At 45.4% G+C, this 17056-nt stretch overlaps 1 protein-coding gene across 2 annotated transcripts in view; it reads left to right on the top strand.

The window, feature by feature from the left end:
* Positions 1-17056, top strand: part of COL22A1 (collagen type XXII alpha 1 chain) — a 327746-nt gene that overhangs the window by 196603 nt on the left and 114087 nt on the right. For both annotated transcript variants that reach the window (XM_030795302.1, XM_030795301.1), the window contains exons 27-31: positions 778-831; positions 5008-5052; positions 5597-5659; positions 6153-6206; positions 16659-16700. In XM_030795302.1, coding sequence (XP_030651162.1) covers positions 778-831; positions 5008-5052; positions 5597-5659; positions 6153-6206; positions 16659-16700 — 258 coding nt within the window. The remainder of the gene's footprint in view (positions 1-777; positions 832-5007; positions 5053-5596; positions 5660-6152; positions 6207-16658; positions 16701-17056) is intronic.

Here is a 17056-nt window from a genome sequence, read left to right as displayed (position 1 = left end):
CGCCTCCCGAGTTCACACCATTCTCCTGCCTCAGCCTCTCTGAGTAGCTGGGACTACAGGAGCCCACCACCACGCCCGGCTAATTTTTTGTATTTTTTAGTAGAGACGGGGTTTCACTGTGGTCTCGATCTCCTGACCTCGTGATCCGCCCGCCTCGGCCTCCCGAAGTGCTGGGATTACAAGCGTGAGCCACCGCGCCCGGCCTGAACAAATGAACTTTAACTCTTTCCTGTGAGCACACCCAGACTCAAGTATGCACCTCAACAGTCCTTGAAAGGCAACTTGGAAAGGCAACTGTTGAATATTATGGGAAAATGTGTTGTTGTTTTCAATAAGCAGACTTAGAAGGTCAACTTCATGGCAAAATACAGAATAAGAGTGGATTTAATTTAGTTTTCTAGGCATTGAATGTAAATATTGTGCACTTTTTTCTTTCCTGTCTTTCGAGACAAAGGATCATGGCTGACCAAGTATTTTTTTTATTCTTAGAAACACTTATGCAGCATCTTCCTTTCTTCTAAATCTCTCAATAAGAGAGAATGCCAATTCTCCTCAATTATATTTTTCTAAATCAAAATTCCAGCTTTGAATATGGAACCTAGAAGGCTGAATGAGCAACTGTGTTTGATGACTGTGGTTAGGTAATCGCAGAGTTGAAGGAGTTCAAAACCACCTGAGTGCAGGTAGTTCTCCTCCTTCCAACCTGTGCCTAGTACTTTGTGTGTTTAATCCAAGCATGGCCCGTCTCCTGTTAACTTTGCTCTGTATTCCTTACAGGGAGAACCAGGAGAAAGAGGGGAAGATGGTCTGCCTGGAAAACCAGGCCTTCGGGTATGGACTTTGCCTCTTTTTCCCATTATGCTTGCTATTCTAAGTGGTGTATTTGGGGTGATGTGTGAATCTCAGCTTACCATAAGCATAGCGTCTGTATCAGCTGGGACCTGGCAGGAGACACATCAGATACTTGAAAAGGGGCAGGGTTAAGGGCTCCAACCAGGCTGGCAACATGAGGCTGGCAACAACAGAACCAACACCACCTCTAGGACAGAAGGCGCCAGAGGAGGGAGTGGTTCCTGGGAACCAAGATCTGCAGCTGGAGGAGAAAGCACTGACCCCCATGAGAACTGGAAAGAGCCCCCACCCCCATGAGAGCCATGGCCTTGAGAAGAAGAACATCATAAGTGTCTGGCTTATCCTGGCAGGGAGGGAGTGAGAGGAACAGATATAAGTGCTCGCTCTCTCTCTCTGAACTGTGTTCTACCTCCACTGCAATGCTTCCTAATGCCTTGACCCTACAGAAAGCCAGGAGGCAAGGAAAGCTGGCAGATGCAATCCGTAGAGTTCAGCCTTCTCGGGCCAGCTTCCAGTGGGTGGTGAAGTATGAAAAATGGACCTGAGGGGGAAATGGAGGCTCCCCAGCATGTGACTTGGACAGGGCAGCCCCTGTGAGTGGAGAGCCCCCAAGTGCCCTGTGTTGATGGTCACGCTTTGCCCAGGCTCCCTCCAGGAGTGACTGCTGCCCTGTGAGGCTTTTCTGCTGGACCATGTGTGTGTGGTGTGAGTGTGCACGTGTGCGTTTGTGTGTGTGCACACATGGAAACCTGTGGTGCTGAGGAGACAGTGGCCAGACAGGAGACTGCGGGGAGTTCTGTTCCTCCCGCCCTCCACCCACAGGGCTCCCGCTGTACTGGGGTATGAACTACTGAAGCCCAGTGACCAGGTCCTAGTCAATTCTGCACCTCCCACTGCCCGCCCACAGGCAGGCACTGCTTAGATACACATTACAGGCCTGCTAGGTGGATAATGCATGATCAAATTCAGCCCAGCCAGAGCACAGGAGTGGCCTGGACCCCCCACACAGTGGGTGACGCTTACCCCATGGGAGGGCACACCTCAGGGCATCGTTTGCTGGCCAGGGAAGGTGCTGGTGGGCACATCCTGGGCCCTTATGTTCCCTCTTGTTTCACTCTTTCGTAAAGTGGTCATTTTTAAAAGACCTAATTAAAACCAAGCAGAAAAACACACAGATTAAATTGCATCCAAGCTGTCTCAAGCACACCCAGGTTGACTCAAACTGTGGAAAGAGTATTGCCAAGAGCCACTATGAGCCCCCCACTTCCTGGATTCCAGATACTGAGAACTCAGCCCTCATGCCCCCCATGAATCTACCAGTATGTACCAATGAGTTCCCCCATGGCCACCAACAGACACTATATCTTTCGTATTTTAAGATTCAATATTGACATTTAAATATATGTCTATACCGATCCCCATGTCATTGAAATGTGATGACATGTAATTTGCTGGGTTTTTTTTTTCATGCATGTGCTGAGGTAGTTGTGTGTGTAGGGGAGTGAATCACATGGTCTTAAAAGTACTCAGGCAACCTTTCAGTGTTTGATTGATTGGATTGAAATTCTATCATCTTCCAGAAAGGACCGAAAGCATTTACCTAGGTTTGCTGTTCCTGACTTCACGAATTTCATGGAGTCAACCATACCTTATGGTTGTGTTTTCTCAAATTTGTGAATTGGCAAATCCTTCTGGGTTTATACTGTATAAACCCCACCTTTCTATTCAGTAATGAAGCAATCCATTCCCATCGAGTTTCTCATGCAGGGTTCTGTAGATGAAGGGGATTGATTGTGACAATTATTGGGCTAAAATTAGAGGGACCCTCTGGGATTACTCCAGCTTTTCAATCTATGTGTTTTATCTTTTTTTTTTTTTTTTTTTTTTTTGAGACGGAGTCTTGCTCTGTCGCCCAGGCTGGAGTGCAGTGGCGCAATCTCGGCTCACTGCAAGCTCCGCCTCCCGGGTTCACGCCATTCTCCTGCCTCAGCCTCTCCGAGTAGCTGGGACTACAGGCGCCCGCCACCACGCCCGGCTAATTTTTTGTATTTTTTAGTAGAGACGGGGTTTCACTGTGGTCTCGATCTCCTGACCTCGTGATCCGCCCGCCTCGGCCTCCCAAAGTGCTGGGATTACAAGCGTGAGCCACGGCGCCCAGCCGTGTTTTATGTTTCTGATCATCACTAATGGTTGAAAGATTCAGAGAAGCCTACTGCTGTATCTCATGTGTAATTTTTATTCAATTTCTAAGGCTCTGTGTTCAAAACATTTCTCTGAAAAGTTTAAAACTGAATTTCTGCGTTCATGACGCTTTTCCAACATACTCACAGTCCTAGAGGAGCCCTGGCAGAGTGTCTTGTTACTTTATTTTGACAAAGCATCAGCTGAAGATAAAAATTCTTTTCCAAGATGATGATGACCAAGTCATGGATGGCAGATTTGTAAAAGTCCACTTAGGGGGTAAAGCTGTCTGCGGGATGAGCGGAGGCATTGAAGTTTTGAGGCTCACTTCAAGAATTCAAGAAGATACCGTTTCACCTCCATTGTGCCTTTGGATTGGTGTTCGCGACCCAAATTCAGGGAGGACTTCAGATGGTCTTCAATTTTTTTTTTTTAACCAAACTCAGCCCCTTATCCTTTCTCAGCATGTAAGAAGCAACTCCAACTGCAAATGTGCTACTATTCTAGCAGATTGAAAGCAACAATTTGAGTGACGAGTATTTGCACAATTCTGGTTAGAGCAATTCTTACTAATTGTGCTTGTAAACATAGGGAATTGATGGGAGCATCGGAGTGTGTCTAGAATTTTTATAAGTGCTGACTCCAGATGTGTGACACCAGCGCTACAGGATAAAATGTGTGCTTACACTAAGCCACGCTTTTAATTACTTTTTTTTTTTTTGTCTTTCTCTCCAATAAGTTGGTAGTTCTGGCCTTCAGTACCAACTGAGTCTGGCATAGCTGCACAAAAAATCTTTATAGCCTGCATACCACCTGTTTATTCATTCTTTCGTGCATCCATGCATTCATGAGAAAACCACGTTTCTTTATTAAAATCTACACTAAAGGTTTTAGTAAATAGCATATGAATATTAGAAATACATTGTCATTCAAGAAGCTAGTTATCTTAAAGACACATGGTTGGATAAAGATGATAGTCCGCACTCACCACCACCATCATCATCGCAAAGCTCTTTTCATCAATGATTTGTAAGAACCTGGGAGGTGCAGCAGCCTGATTGATGCTCTTGGATCAGAGATAAAGCCCCTCTGGCCCTGTGTTTCCCACTTCACCCTGACCACAAAGTGCTAATTAGGAACTGTTGTAATCCCCCCAGGGGACTAAACCTGGCCAACACAGTGAAACTCTTCCTCTACAGAATTTTTTTTTTTAATAATTTGTGCATGGTGGTATATGCCTATAGTCCCATCTACTCAGGAGGTTGAGGTGGGATAATTTTTTGAGCCCAAGAGCTCAAGGCTGCAATGAGTTATGACTGCACCATTGCACTCTAGCCTGGGTGACAGAGTGAGACCCTGTGTCTAAAAAACTAAAACTAAAAATAAAAAAATAAATCCTGGCCGGGCACGGTGGCTCACGCCTGTGATCCCAGCACTTTGGGAGGCCGAGGCAGGCAGATCACGAGGTCAGGAGATCGAGACCATCCTGGCTAACATGGTGAAACCCCGTCTCTACTAAAAATACAAAAAATTAGCCAGGTGTGGTGGCGGGGGCCTGTAGTCCCAGCTACTCGGGAGGCTGAGGCAGGAGAATGGCGTGAACCCAGGAGGCGGAGCTTGCAGTGAGCCGAGATTGCGCCACTGCGCTCCAGCCTGGGCGGCAGAGTGAGACTCTGTCTCAAAAAAATAATAATAATAAAAAATAAAAGAAAATTCTAATGGGACAGTTCTAAGAGTTGTTTTTTTGGGGGGAAAAGCAAAAGACAATATGAGAAAGTGGATTCTGCTCTGCAAAAATGCTAAACACTTTGGTCTTCAGAGCCCATGACTCTTGGGCCTCTAACCATGCCGTATATTTGAAAATTAAGGGTTGTGGCTGGCAGGTGCTGTGAATGTGTGAGGACAAGTGGGAAATGGCAGTCATCTCTTTAAAGCGAATGAAGAATAATGGGGTATGTTTTGTTGCATTTTCAGGGAGAAATCGGGGAGCAGGGCCTGGCAGGCCGACCTGGAGAGAAGGTCTGTTTGTGCTTTTATTCATTCATTTTATTCATGCATTCTATTCATTCATTCATTGTTATACGCTAAATCTGGTATAAATTCTTTAGATGCCAATAGGAATTAATCCTGGTTTTTGGGAGCTCACTCTAAGTCCAGGATAAACCGGACATTGAAGAACAATTGAACAGATGTCATGAGTGGTGGCCTGCAGGTGTTGGGGGCATAGGAGAGGGCTTCCCAGACTTGGGGACTGTCAGAAAGGATGCTGAGAAGGTGACATTGTGGCTGAGTCCTAAAGAAACAGGAAGGGTTAGACACCAGGAGAGGCAAAATAAGGGTTCCTGGGAAAGGAAACAGCTGAAGTAGACAAGAGCTTGGGGACACCTTAGTGAACGAAATTCTCTAGAATTCCCCTTTCTCCACTGCATTGCTTTCCATGTGATGTCCACTAAGCCAGAACATCTCCAGTTCCCGGACAGCAGGAACTGAGAGCACATGGCCTGCAGCTTGGCCCCTGGGAGAGCCTTCCTGTTGACGCCTTGTGAATATTTTGTTCTCACAGGGAGAAGCAGGCCTCTCAGGGGCTCCAGGCTTCCCAGGTGTGAGAGGAGAGAAAGGAGACCAGGTAAGTGTGGCAGCTTCCTTCCTCCCACACAGACACCTCGCCCATCTCCACAGAGAGCAGCCCCCTGTGGAGTGTCAGTCCCTTGGGAGAGTGGTAATTTTGACTGGGTGAAGAGTGCATTTTTCAGTGTTGATGGAGGGGACAGGGAAGGGGAGAAGACTACTTGGGTCCTTGAGCTGGGACAAAGGACCATTGTTGGGAGATGTCTGTGGAAAGGGCAGAGCATTTTCAGATGAGATGGATGGGGCTGAGGGGTGGAAGGCACCATCTGTCAGGGGACAAATGGAGAATGAGGTGCTTCACGCCTAATTGACTTGTTCCCCTCTGAGTTACACTTCACTGTGGCCACTTTGCTGATGAGTCAAGGACAAGTGAGAGAGAGAGAAATATATACATGTGTATTTTTCCAAAGTCATGTTGCTCTTACCTGGAAGAGGCAGGAATTCAGCTCGGTTTGGGTTCTAATGTTTTCTAATTTTTTCTCTTATTATAGGGAGAAAAAGGTGAACTGGGACTTCCGGGACTGAAAGGTGACCGAGGTGAAAAGGTAGGAGAAACTCGCTCTCATTCTGATCATCAATTATTATTAGCTGGTTTTTTCTAAAGGAAGAGATTTTCTGCAGAATATACTGTATCTTTTTTTTTTTTTTTAAATCAGAGTCTCGCTCTGTCATCCAAGCTGGAGTGCAGTGGCATGATCTGGGCTCACTGCAACCTCTGCCTCCTGGGTTCAAGCCGTTCTAATGTCTCAGCTTCTCAAATAGCTGGGATTACAGGCATGCCCCACCACACCTGGCTAATTTTTGTGTTTTTAGTTGAGACGAGATTTCTCCATGTTAGCCAGGCTGGTCTTGAACTCCTGTGGAACTCCTGACCTCAGGTGATCTGTCCGCCTTGGGTTTCCAAAGTGCTGGGATTACAGGCGTGAGCCACCATGCCCGGCCTGTACTGAATCTTTACATTTCCGCAGAATTTAGTTGCGTTCATGACTCCAAAGCTGCTTTTTGAGAAAACAATACGTTAGACATAAACCTCAAACTTTATTGTTCGCAATTATAAACTTACAAAGAAGATAATAGTATCGGAGTTGACACCTTCATCTCACTATCCACCCGCCATCCACCCTTTTGTGCCTGTGACACTCAAGCACTGCCTGGGCTCCTGTCCTGTGCTGAGTGCTCTGTGTGGCCTGTTTATATTCAAGCTCTCTCTGAACACCACTGCCCCTTTCACAGGTATAAGAGACATGATTAGCCCAGGTGTGAGGGCAATGGAGGCGCCAGTGGAGTGTGAAGAACGTGCTGAGCAAAAACCCCATGTGCCCTAACTCCTGTATCCTTTCCCCTGCATCGTTCATGAGCCCAGCATGTCATTGCTTGTGTGGTTGACCCTGGAGCCAGCCTGAGTCCAGGCAGACTGTATATAAATCAAGGGGGCATCATTGCATTTGTGGAGTCCTACTGTGTGCCCTGAAGTGCACAGAGAGGCTTCGTCGGCATTGTCTTCCAGGCAGATACCATGTCCGTCAGGAGCGGCACAATCAAAATGGACAGTGGAAGAGATTTCAATGACAGAGTAATTGCAGGTTGTGGACAGTGCTTAGGGAAGCCGACGGAATGTGGCCATACCCTCCAGGACTAGGAACAGCAAGAGTGGGAAAGGACAAGGGGAGGGAGCTGTCCCAGAATCTAGAGAGGCTGGCAGCCAGAGAAGGAGCCTGGCAGTCATTCTGGGCAGAAAAACAGGCAAATCCAGCTCTCCTTGGCCTGACATCCTCAACGTCTCATCCTGTCCTTCTCTGTCCTCTCCATCTCTGCCACACCACTGGGATCCAGGGGATGAGGTCGATGAGACCATGGAGTTTGCCTCCTGGGATGGAGAAAGGAACAGGAGTGGATATAAAGGGACAAACAGAAAACAGCCACTGGTATCCATAAGAATGTTTTGCACATGTAAAGAGCTGAAACTCAGAGAGATTTGACGCTTGCCTAACCTACAGAACCACGGGTGGAACTGCATGGCCAGCCCAGCCCACAGGGTCTGACTCTGATTGCTTTGGAGGGAGGTTCCAGACTGCCACTTGCCTTTGGCAACATGCGGGCAGGTTCAAGGAGGAAGAATGCACTTTTTAAATCACAGTGTAACGAGGATGTGTGCCTACTCTCTTCAACCTTCTTTTACAAAAACAGGATGGAGAATATAATGAACCCTAACTTGGCACACGTGGTCTGGGAAGGAAAGTCCCTTACTATTTTCACCTCCTAAGGACTCAGATCCCTGGTCCCAGCCCCTTCTTAGAAGAGCAGCCCCCACTCAGAAGCCAAGCCAGCGCCCAGGATAGTGCCTGGTCTAGAGGTGCAAGTAGGTGCTTCATCTGTAGTATTTCAACTCATGTCAAAGCCCCAGAGAAACCTGTGCTGATCAGAAAACAATGGAATTTTTAGAGACCTGCTTGGTAGATAACTGCAGTTGTGTGAACCCCCTATGGGGTGTGATGAGGTTCTGTCGTGGATGGAGTTGGGGGTGGGGCTTTACACTGGAGTCAGCATGATTTGGTCAGAATTCGTCCACTGGAAAATCACTGCTCAGTTTGACACACACGTGAGTTGTTCCCGAAACCGCACATGCATGAGATGTTTGTCCACGGTCTTATTTGTCTGAAACAACAAGATCCTTTGCTAAAGCAGTGTGAGCTTGAACAGTGTGCGGGGAAGTCATGGGTTCCGTATACTCAGTATGTTTTGCAAGTTGCAATTTCTTGAGTTTTCCATTTCTCACTCTGGTAGTCTTCATAATGATGAACTATGAAGTTCATCTTAACCCCCAGTTTATAGATGAAAGAGCTAAGGCATAGAGAGATGTACTGTCTTACCCACACTCACAGAACCAAATCTTGGCTGGGACCACATGCTGACTCCAGTCTAAAGCACCTCCCCCCCCACAACCCCATCCACAACAAAACCTCATCACAGCCCAAGAGTCCACCAGACATCGGGGATTCACACAACTGCAGTTCGTCAGTCAAAGGGCTCTCTTGCCAAGCAGGTCTCTAAAAATTCCACTAGGTTTTCTGCCCAGGCTTACAGAGTGAGGGTGGGTGTGAGTCCAGACAGTTGGGCTCTAAAATACATGCTTTTAACCACAATGACTGACATCCTTTCTACTAGATTTTAACTTGTGCTTCTAGTTCTTACCCTTTCACCAAAGACACATCCATTTGCTCTGACAGTCATTGCTTGTCTAAGAAGACTGATAGAACACATACCGTCTGCTGATAGAACATGTGTACCCTCTGTTGGTAGAACCCTCACCTTCTGTTGGTAGAACACATACCCTCTGCTGGTAGAATACTTATCCTCTGCTGGTAGAACCCTTACCCTCTGCTCATAGAACACGTACCCTTTGCTGATAGAACACGCACCCTCTGCTGATAGAACATGTACCCTCTGCTGACAGAACATGTAACCCCTGCTGATAGATGCTGATAGAACTGTTACTCTCTACTGGCTCTAAAGGGGATACAGGCATGGACAGGGTCGGGAGTCCCACCCTGAGTAAGGCACTGTACCAGGCACTTGTTTTCTTGCTGTTTTGTGCTCAGTCTCTGACTAAATGCACCTCTAGTTCCACAGCAACTTTATAAACACCCACCTCAAACCTCTCTTAGGAGTTTATATGTGCTTGCCTGCAGCTTAGTAGAAAGAGCACAATTCTTGGAGCCATAATGTTGGCCTGGGGTATGGTCCTGGTTCTATCTGCTGTGTGGCATCTTCCTTGACCTTCCTGTGCCTTGGTTTGCCAGCCCAACAAGGACCCTCCGGGTTGTTAAAGAGCATAAGGATCTCCTATTGGTGGATGACTTGTGGCAGGCTCACCGAGTGCAGGACTGTCCCGAGCACCATCTGTGTAGGGACTTAGGTAATCTCAGGCCAACCCCATGAGGGGTCGCTGCTGTCAACAACATCCCCACTTGATAGATGAGGAAACCGAGGCACAGAAAAGCTAAGTTGCTTGCCCAGAGCTGCATGAATAGAGGTTTAGAGTCAAGATTTAAACCCTGCCAGTGCACACAGAAAGTCCTGGCTCTTAGCACACAATGCCACATGCCAGGCCTGCCCTGGTGCTGCCTCAGGAGGAATGGCGCCCACACACCCAGAGGGGTCTTGCATCCTTCCTCCTCCTGCATGATGCTTTTCAGGGTGCCCCATTCTCCCAAGTTTACTTTCTCCCCTCCAATTTCCAGCTCTCTTTCTGCACTGGTGCTTTCTGGGCTCTAGGCAGTGCCTCCCATCCCCCTTCTCTGGGGCTGGAGGCTGAGGACTTTGCTCCAGGCAGACTTGTGGTCTATAAATAGAGAGCCCGGAGTGGAAAAGGCTCTGCATCGGTAAGCCATTCAGGCCTGTTGCTGCTGTGGACTTTTCAGAAATGCAATTTCTATCTGAGAAACTCATTTCCAGAATGCAAAGGCTTAGCAAGACCATAAAGCCCCTTTGATTACTTGGACGGAATTGCCAGGGCCATGGCAGTCACATTCAAGCTTCCAAAGAATCTGGTTTGCCTTTCTTTTCCTCCAGAGAAATATGTGATAATTGACAATTTTGGTCGGAAAATCCAAAAGAAGACATTAAAGCAACATTGCCCTCTTCTGACTATGCCTTGCCTGTCTCTGCCTGTGCTTCTCCCTTCACATCCCCTGCTCTTCCCCGTTACTGGCACTTAGGCCCACAGCATCAGGGAAGGGTGTATGTGATGCTCCTGTCCCAGCAAGGAGCACTGACAGTCAAACACTTCATGGAGGAGCTGGGATTAGAACCTTGGCCTGTTGCATTAACCCTAACACCTATTGATCCTTAGTCAAGCCTCTTTTCCAAAGGCAGAGAGCCCCCATGGGTCTACCTGCTCCAGCTCGCTGTTCTTCCCACAGCCCTCAGGATGAGGCGGCAATTTCCAAAAGGCAGTCTTCATGCCCTCAGGGTGAGAGACACATCTCTCCTCCAGCCCTTTTCTCATTGATACCCATTCATGCATTCGACTGGGAAAACACTTAACTTTGATCATTTGGACATTTTAATGGACAGTAAATTGGTTTAGATGAGATTGGTTCCGGAACTTGAGTTCAACAATGTCAGAAAGAGAATTGGGTAAAATCAAATAATACACAGTAACACCAAGAAAGTGCTTTTGTTTCTGAAGCTACTGGAACTTTAGTCAGAGCAATGCCACACAATTGTAAAGGGCAGGCATTCTGAGCTTAAAACCAGGCTCGACCATTTGCAGAATGTGTGACTTAGGGCAGGTTCATTGACATTCTTATGCCTCAGTTTCTTCATCTGTGAAATGTATAACATACCTTATAGGCATTGCTACAACGATGAGACTTGTTCACACATGTAAACTACTTAAACCAGGAGCTGGAATCGAATGCTAAATAATAATAGAAATAATAGTAGAAAAGGATGCAACATTTTATAATTATATTATTGTTGTTGACTAAGGGCGAACTTGTCTCTCTCTAAGCCAACTTTATTCAAACATTTTTCTATTTCATAACCATATTTGGAAGGCTTGCAATAGAGCCAGTCCTGGGCTGGTTCAAGAAGCAGATTTAAACATAGACACCTGTCCCCTGGGACCATGTGGCACACATGAAATGACAGGCTTTGGAAACTGTATTCACTCACCATGGACTGTCTTGCGTGGAGCAGCTCGCTGACGTCCTTTCCTCAGGCCAAATGTAGTAACACCATATTCCTTATGGTCTCACTCAATCCCTGTGCCATGCTGTGAGCTGTATGTATTATCACCATCATTGTTCTGCAAAGAGAAAACATGCCAAAATAGGTAAAATTATTTATAAAATGGTATAGTTAGGTTTCAAGCTCAGGTGATTCAACTCCCAAGCCTGTGTTGCTTATAGGAATGTAACACTGTTCCCCCCAGGTTCCTGAGAAGAGCCCACTCCTTCAGGGGGGTGGGGCAGGGCCCACTGGCATCCCTAGGACAGCTGGCCTTCAAATGTGTAATTGTGCCCAGGACACGTGTGTGGGGATGTTTGCTATAATAAATCAACATTAGTTATGATTGCAATCAGAGGGTAACCACATAAACGTCATCAACAGGAAGATGGATAAGAAATAACTTTATTACCTTTTTTTTATTATACTTTAAGTTCTAGGGTACATGTGCACAACATGCAGGTTTGTTACATATGTGTACATGTGCCATGTTGGTGTGCTGCACCCATTAACTCGTCATTTACATTAGGTATATCTCCTAATGCTATCGCTTCCCCCTCCCCCCACCCTACGACAGGCCCCAGTGTGTGATGTTCCCCACTCTGTGTCCAAGTGATCTCATTGTTCAATTCCCACCTATGACTGAGAACATGGAGTGTTTGGTTTTCTGTCCTTGTGACAGTTTGCTCAGAATGATGATTTCCAGCTTCATCCATGTCCCTACAAAGGACATGAACTCATCCTTTTTTATGGCTGCATGGTATTCCATGGTGTATATGTGCCACATTTTCTTAATCCAGTCTATCATTGATGGACATTTGGGTTGGTTCCAAGTCTTTGCTATTGTGAATAGTGCTGCAATAAACATACGTGTGCATGTGTCTTTATAGCAGCATGATTTATAATCCTTTGGGTATATACCCAGAAATGGGATGGCTGGGCCAAATGGTATTTCTAGTTCTAGATCCTTGAGGAATCGCCACACTGTCTTCCACAATGGTTGAACTAGTTTACAGTCCCACCAACAGTGTAAAAGTGTTCCTATTTCTCCACATCCTCTCCAGCACCTGTTGTTTCCTGACTTTTTAATGATGGCCATTCTAACTGGTGTGAGATGGTATCTCATTGTGGTTTTGATTAGCATTTCTCTGATGACCAGCAATGATGAGCACATTTTCATGTGTCTGTTGGCTGCATAAATGTCTTCTTTTGAGAAGTGTCTGTTCGTATCCTTTGCCCACTTTTTGATGGGGTTTTTTGATTTTTTCTCATAAATTTGTTTAAGTTCTTTGTAGATTCTGGATATTAGCCCTTTGTCAGATGGGTAGATTGTGAAAATTTTCTTCCATTCTGTAGGTTGCCTGTTCACTCTAATGGTAATTTCTTTTGCTGTGCAGAAGCTCTTTAGTTTAATTAGATCCCATTTGTCAATTTTGGCTTTTGTTGCCATTGCTTTTGGTGTTTTAGACATGAAGTCCTTGCCCACGCCTATGTCCTGAATGGTATTGCCTAGGTTTTAGGTCTAGCATTTAAGTCTTTAATCCATCTTAAATTAATTTTTGTGTAAGGTGTAAGGAAGGGATCCAGTTTGAGCTTTCTACATATGGCTAGCCAGTTTTCCCAGCACCATTTGTTAAATAGGGAATCCTTTCCGCATTTCTTGCTTTTGTCCGGTTTGTCAAAGATCAGATGGTTGTGGATGTGTGGTATTATTTCTGAGGGCTCTGTTCTGTTCCATTGGTCTATATCTCTGTTTTGGTACCAGTACCATGCTGTTTTGGTTACTGTAGCCTTGTAGTATAGTTCGAAGTCAGGTAGCCTGATGCCTCCAGCTTTGATCTTTTGGCTTAGAATTGTCTTGGCAATGCAGGCTCTTTTTTGGTTCCATACGAACTTTAAAGTAGTTTTTTCCAATTCTGTGAAGAAAGTCATTGGTAGCTTGATGGAGATGGCATTGAATCTGTAAATTACCTTGGGCAGTATGGCCATTTTCATAATATTGATTCTTCCTATCATGAGCATGGAATATTCTTCCATTTGTTTGTATCCTCTTTTATTTCATTGAGCAGTGGTTTGTAGTTCTCCTTGAAGAGGTCCTTCACATCCCTTGTAAGTTGGATTCCTAGGTATTTTATTCTCTGAAGCAATTGTGAATGGGAGTTCACTCATGATTTGGCTCTCTGTTTTTCTGTTATTGGTGTATAGGAATGCTTGTGATTTTTGCACATTCATTTTGTATCCTGAGACTTTGCTGAAGTTGCTAATCAGCTTAAGAAGATTTTGGGCTGAGATGATGGGGTTTTCTAAATATACAATCATGTCATCTGCAAACAGGGACAATTTGACTTCCTCTTTTCCTAATTGAATACCCTTTATTTCTTTTTCCTGCCTGATTGTCCTGGCCAGAACTTCCAACACTATGTTGAATAGGAGTGGTGAGAGGAGGGCATCCCTGTCTTGTGCCAGTTTTCAAAGGGAATGCTTCCAGTTTTTGCCCATTCAGTATGATATTGGCTGTGGGTTTGTCATAAATAGCTCTTATTATTTTGAGATACATCAGCTCTTCTTGTTGAATTGATCCCTCTACTATTATGTCATGGCCTTCTTTGTCTGTTTTGATCTTTGTTGGTTTAAAGTCTGTTTTATCAGAGACTAGGATTGCAACCCCTGCTTTTTTTTGCTTTCCATTTGCTTGGTAGATCTTCCTCCATCCCTTTGTTTTGAGCCTATGTGTATCTCTGCATGTGAGATGGGTCTCCTGAATACAGCACACTGATGAGTCTTGACTCTTTATCCAATTTGCCAGTCTGTGTCTTTTAATTGGAGCATTTAGCCCATTTACATTTAAGATTAATATTGTTATTTGTGAATTTGATCCTGTCCTTATGATGTTAGCTAGTTATTTTGCTCATTAGTTGATGCAGTTTCTTCCTAGCATGGATGGTCTTTACAATTTGGCATGTTTTTGCAGTGGCTGGTACCAGTTATTCCTTTCCATGTTTAGTGCTTCCTTCAAGAGCTCTTTTAAGGCAGGCCTGGTGGTGACAAAATCTCTCAGCATTTGCTTGTCTGTAAAGGATTTTATTTCTCCTTCACTTATGAAGCTTAGTTTGGCTGGATATGAAATTCTGGGTTGAAAATTCTTGTCTTTAAGAATGTTGAATATTGGCCCCTCCTCTCTTCTGGCTTGTAGAGTTTCTGCCGAGAGATCTGCTGTTAGTCTGATGGGCTTCCCTTTGTGGTAACCTGACCTTTCTCTCTGGCTGCCCTTAACATTTTTTCCTTCATTTCAACTTTGGTGAGTCTGACAATTATGTGTCTTGCAGTTGCTCTTCTCAAGGAGTATCTTTGTGGTGTTCTCTGTATTTCCTAAATTTGAACGTTGGCCTGCCTCGCTAGGTTGGGGAAGTTCTCCTGGATAATATCCTGAAGAGTGTTTTCCAACTTGGTTCCATTCTCCCTGTCACTTTCAGGTACACCAGTCAGATGTAGATTTGGTCTTTTCACATAGTCCCATATTTCTTGGAAGCTTTGTTCGTTTGTTTTTACTCTTTTTTTCTCTAAACTTCTCTTCTCACTTCATTTCATTCATTTGATCTTCAATCATTGATACCCTTTCTTCCACTTGATCGAATCAGCTACTGAAGCTTGGGCATGCATCATGTAGTTCTCGTGCCATGGTTTTCAGCTCCATCAGGTCATTTAAGGTCTTCTCTTTGCTGTTTATTCTAGTTAGCCATTCATCTAATCTTTTTTCAAGGTTTTTAGCTTCTTTGCGATGGGTTCGAACATCCTTCTTTAGCTCAGTGAAGTTTGTTATTACCGATCGTCTGAAGCCCACTTCTATCAACTCATCAAAGTCATTCTCGATCCAGCTTTGTTCCATTGCTGGCAAAGAGCTGCATTCCTTTGGAGGAGAAGAGGCACTCTGATTTTTAGAATTTTCGGCTTTTCTGCTGTGGTTTCTCCCCATCTTTGTGGTTTTATCTACCTTTGGTCTTTGATAATGGTGACGTACACATGGGGTTGGTGTGGATGTCCTTTCTGTTTGTTAATTTTCCTTCTAACAGTCAGGACCCTCAGCTGCAGGTCTGTTGAAGTTTTCTGGAGGTCCACTCCAGACCCTGTTTGCCTGGGTATCAGCAGCAGAGGCTGCAGAACAGCAAATATTGCAGAACAGCAAATGTTGCTGCCTGATCCTTCCTCTGGAAGTTTCGTCTCAGAGGGGCACCTGGCTGTATGAGGTTTCAGTTGGCCCCTACTGGGAGGTGTCTCCCAGTTAGGCTACTTGGGGGTTAGGGACCCACTTGAGGAGGCAGTCTGTCTGTTCTCAGATCTCAAACTCCGTCCTGGGAGAACCACTACTTTCTTCAAAGCTGTCAGACAAGGATGTTTAAGTCTGCAGAAGTTTCTGCTGCCTTTTGTTCAGCTATGCCCTGCCCCCAGAGGTGGAGTCTATAGAGGCAGGCAGGCCTCCTTAAGCTGTGGTGGGCTCCACCCAGTTTGAGCTTCCCAGCTGCTTTGTTTACCTACTCAAACCTCAGCAATGGCGGGCTCCCCTCCCCCAGCCTCGCTGCTGCCTTGCAATTTGATCTCAGACTGCTGTGCTAGCAGTGAGTGAGGCTCTGTGGACGTGGGACCTTCTGAGCCAGGCACGGGGTATATTCTCCTGGTGTGCCGTTTGCTAAGACTGTTGGAAAAGCACAGTATTAGGGTGTGAGTGTCCCGATTTTCCAGTAACCATCTGTCATGGGTTCCCTTGGCTAGGAAAGGGAATTCCCCAACTCTTTGTGCTTCCTGGGTAAGGCGATGCCCTGCTCTGCTTTGGCTCACACTCCGTGGGCTGCACACACTGTCCAACAAGCCCCAGTGAAATGAAACTGGTACCTCAGTTGGAATGCAGAAATCACCCATCTTCTGCATTACTCACAGTGGGAACTGTAGACTGGACCTGTTCCTATTCAGCCATCTTGGATCCTCCCTCACTTTATTACCATTTACACAATAGAATAGTATATAGTGATATAAATGATCTACCACTACACATATCAATATGGATACTTCTCAAAACAATGTTTTTATATGTCTGAAATAGTTTATAATTTGGAATGTACATATGTAGTTATGTATGTATGTATCTATCAAGGTAGGTGCAGGGTGGGTGATTCTGTTGTCTGGGGAAAATAGTGTTAGCTGATCTGTCGCAGCATAAGCAGGGTTGGGAGGAGGATTAATGGTTGTGGATTTTCCATTTCTCCATCTAGGGTGAAGCTGGTCCTGCAGGCCCTCCCGGGTTACCTGGAACTGTAAGTTACTCTGCTTCTAATTCTTTCTCTGAATTCCTATGATATTGGGATTCGTACTCTCCCTCCACCAACCACCACCACTTAGTTTTAAATATCTCCCCTATTGGAGTTTGCCAATAGCTAGGCGTATTCCTAGGTCCTACAAACCAAAAATATATACACTTCTCTAAGAACCATCCTATGCTTATTCATTTATTCAGCAAAAGCACAATTATTTATCAGAATGGGTGCTAGATACTGAGAATACATATCTGCCTGTCACATATGGGGAAACTGAGGTCCAGAGACAAGAAGCAGTTTGCCCAGCATAAGACTGCACTACCTTGACCCAGGAACTGGGCTTCATTCATCAGCCC

This window comes from Nomascus leucogenys, chromosome 16, assembly GCF_006542625.1.
Source record: "Nomascus leucogenys isolate Asia chromosome 16, Asia_NLE_v1, whole genome shotgun sequence".
Taxonomy (NCBI): Eukaryota; Metazoa; Chordata; class Mammalia; order Primates; family Hylobatidae; genus Nomascus; species Nomascus leucogenys.
This window is presented reverse-complemented; position numbering and strand designations above follow the sequence as displayed.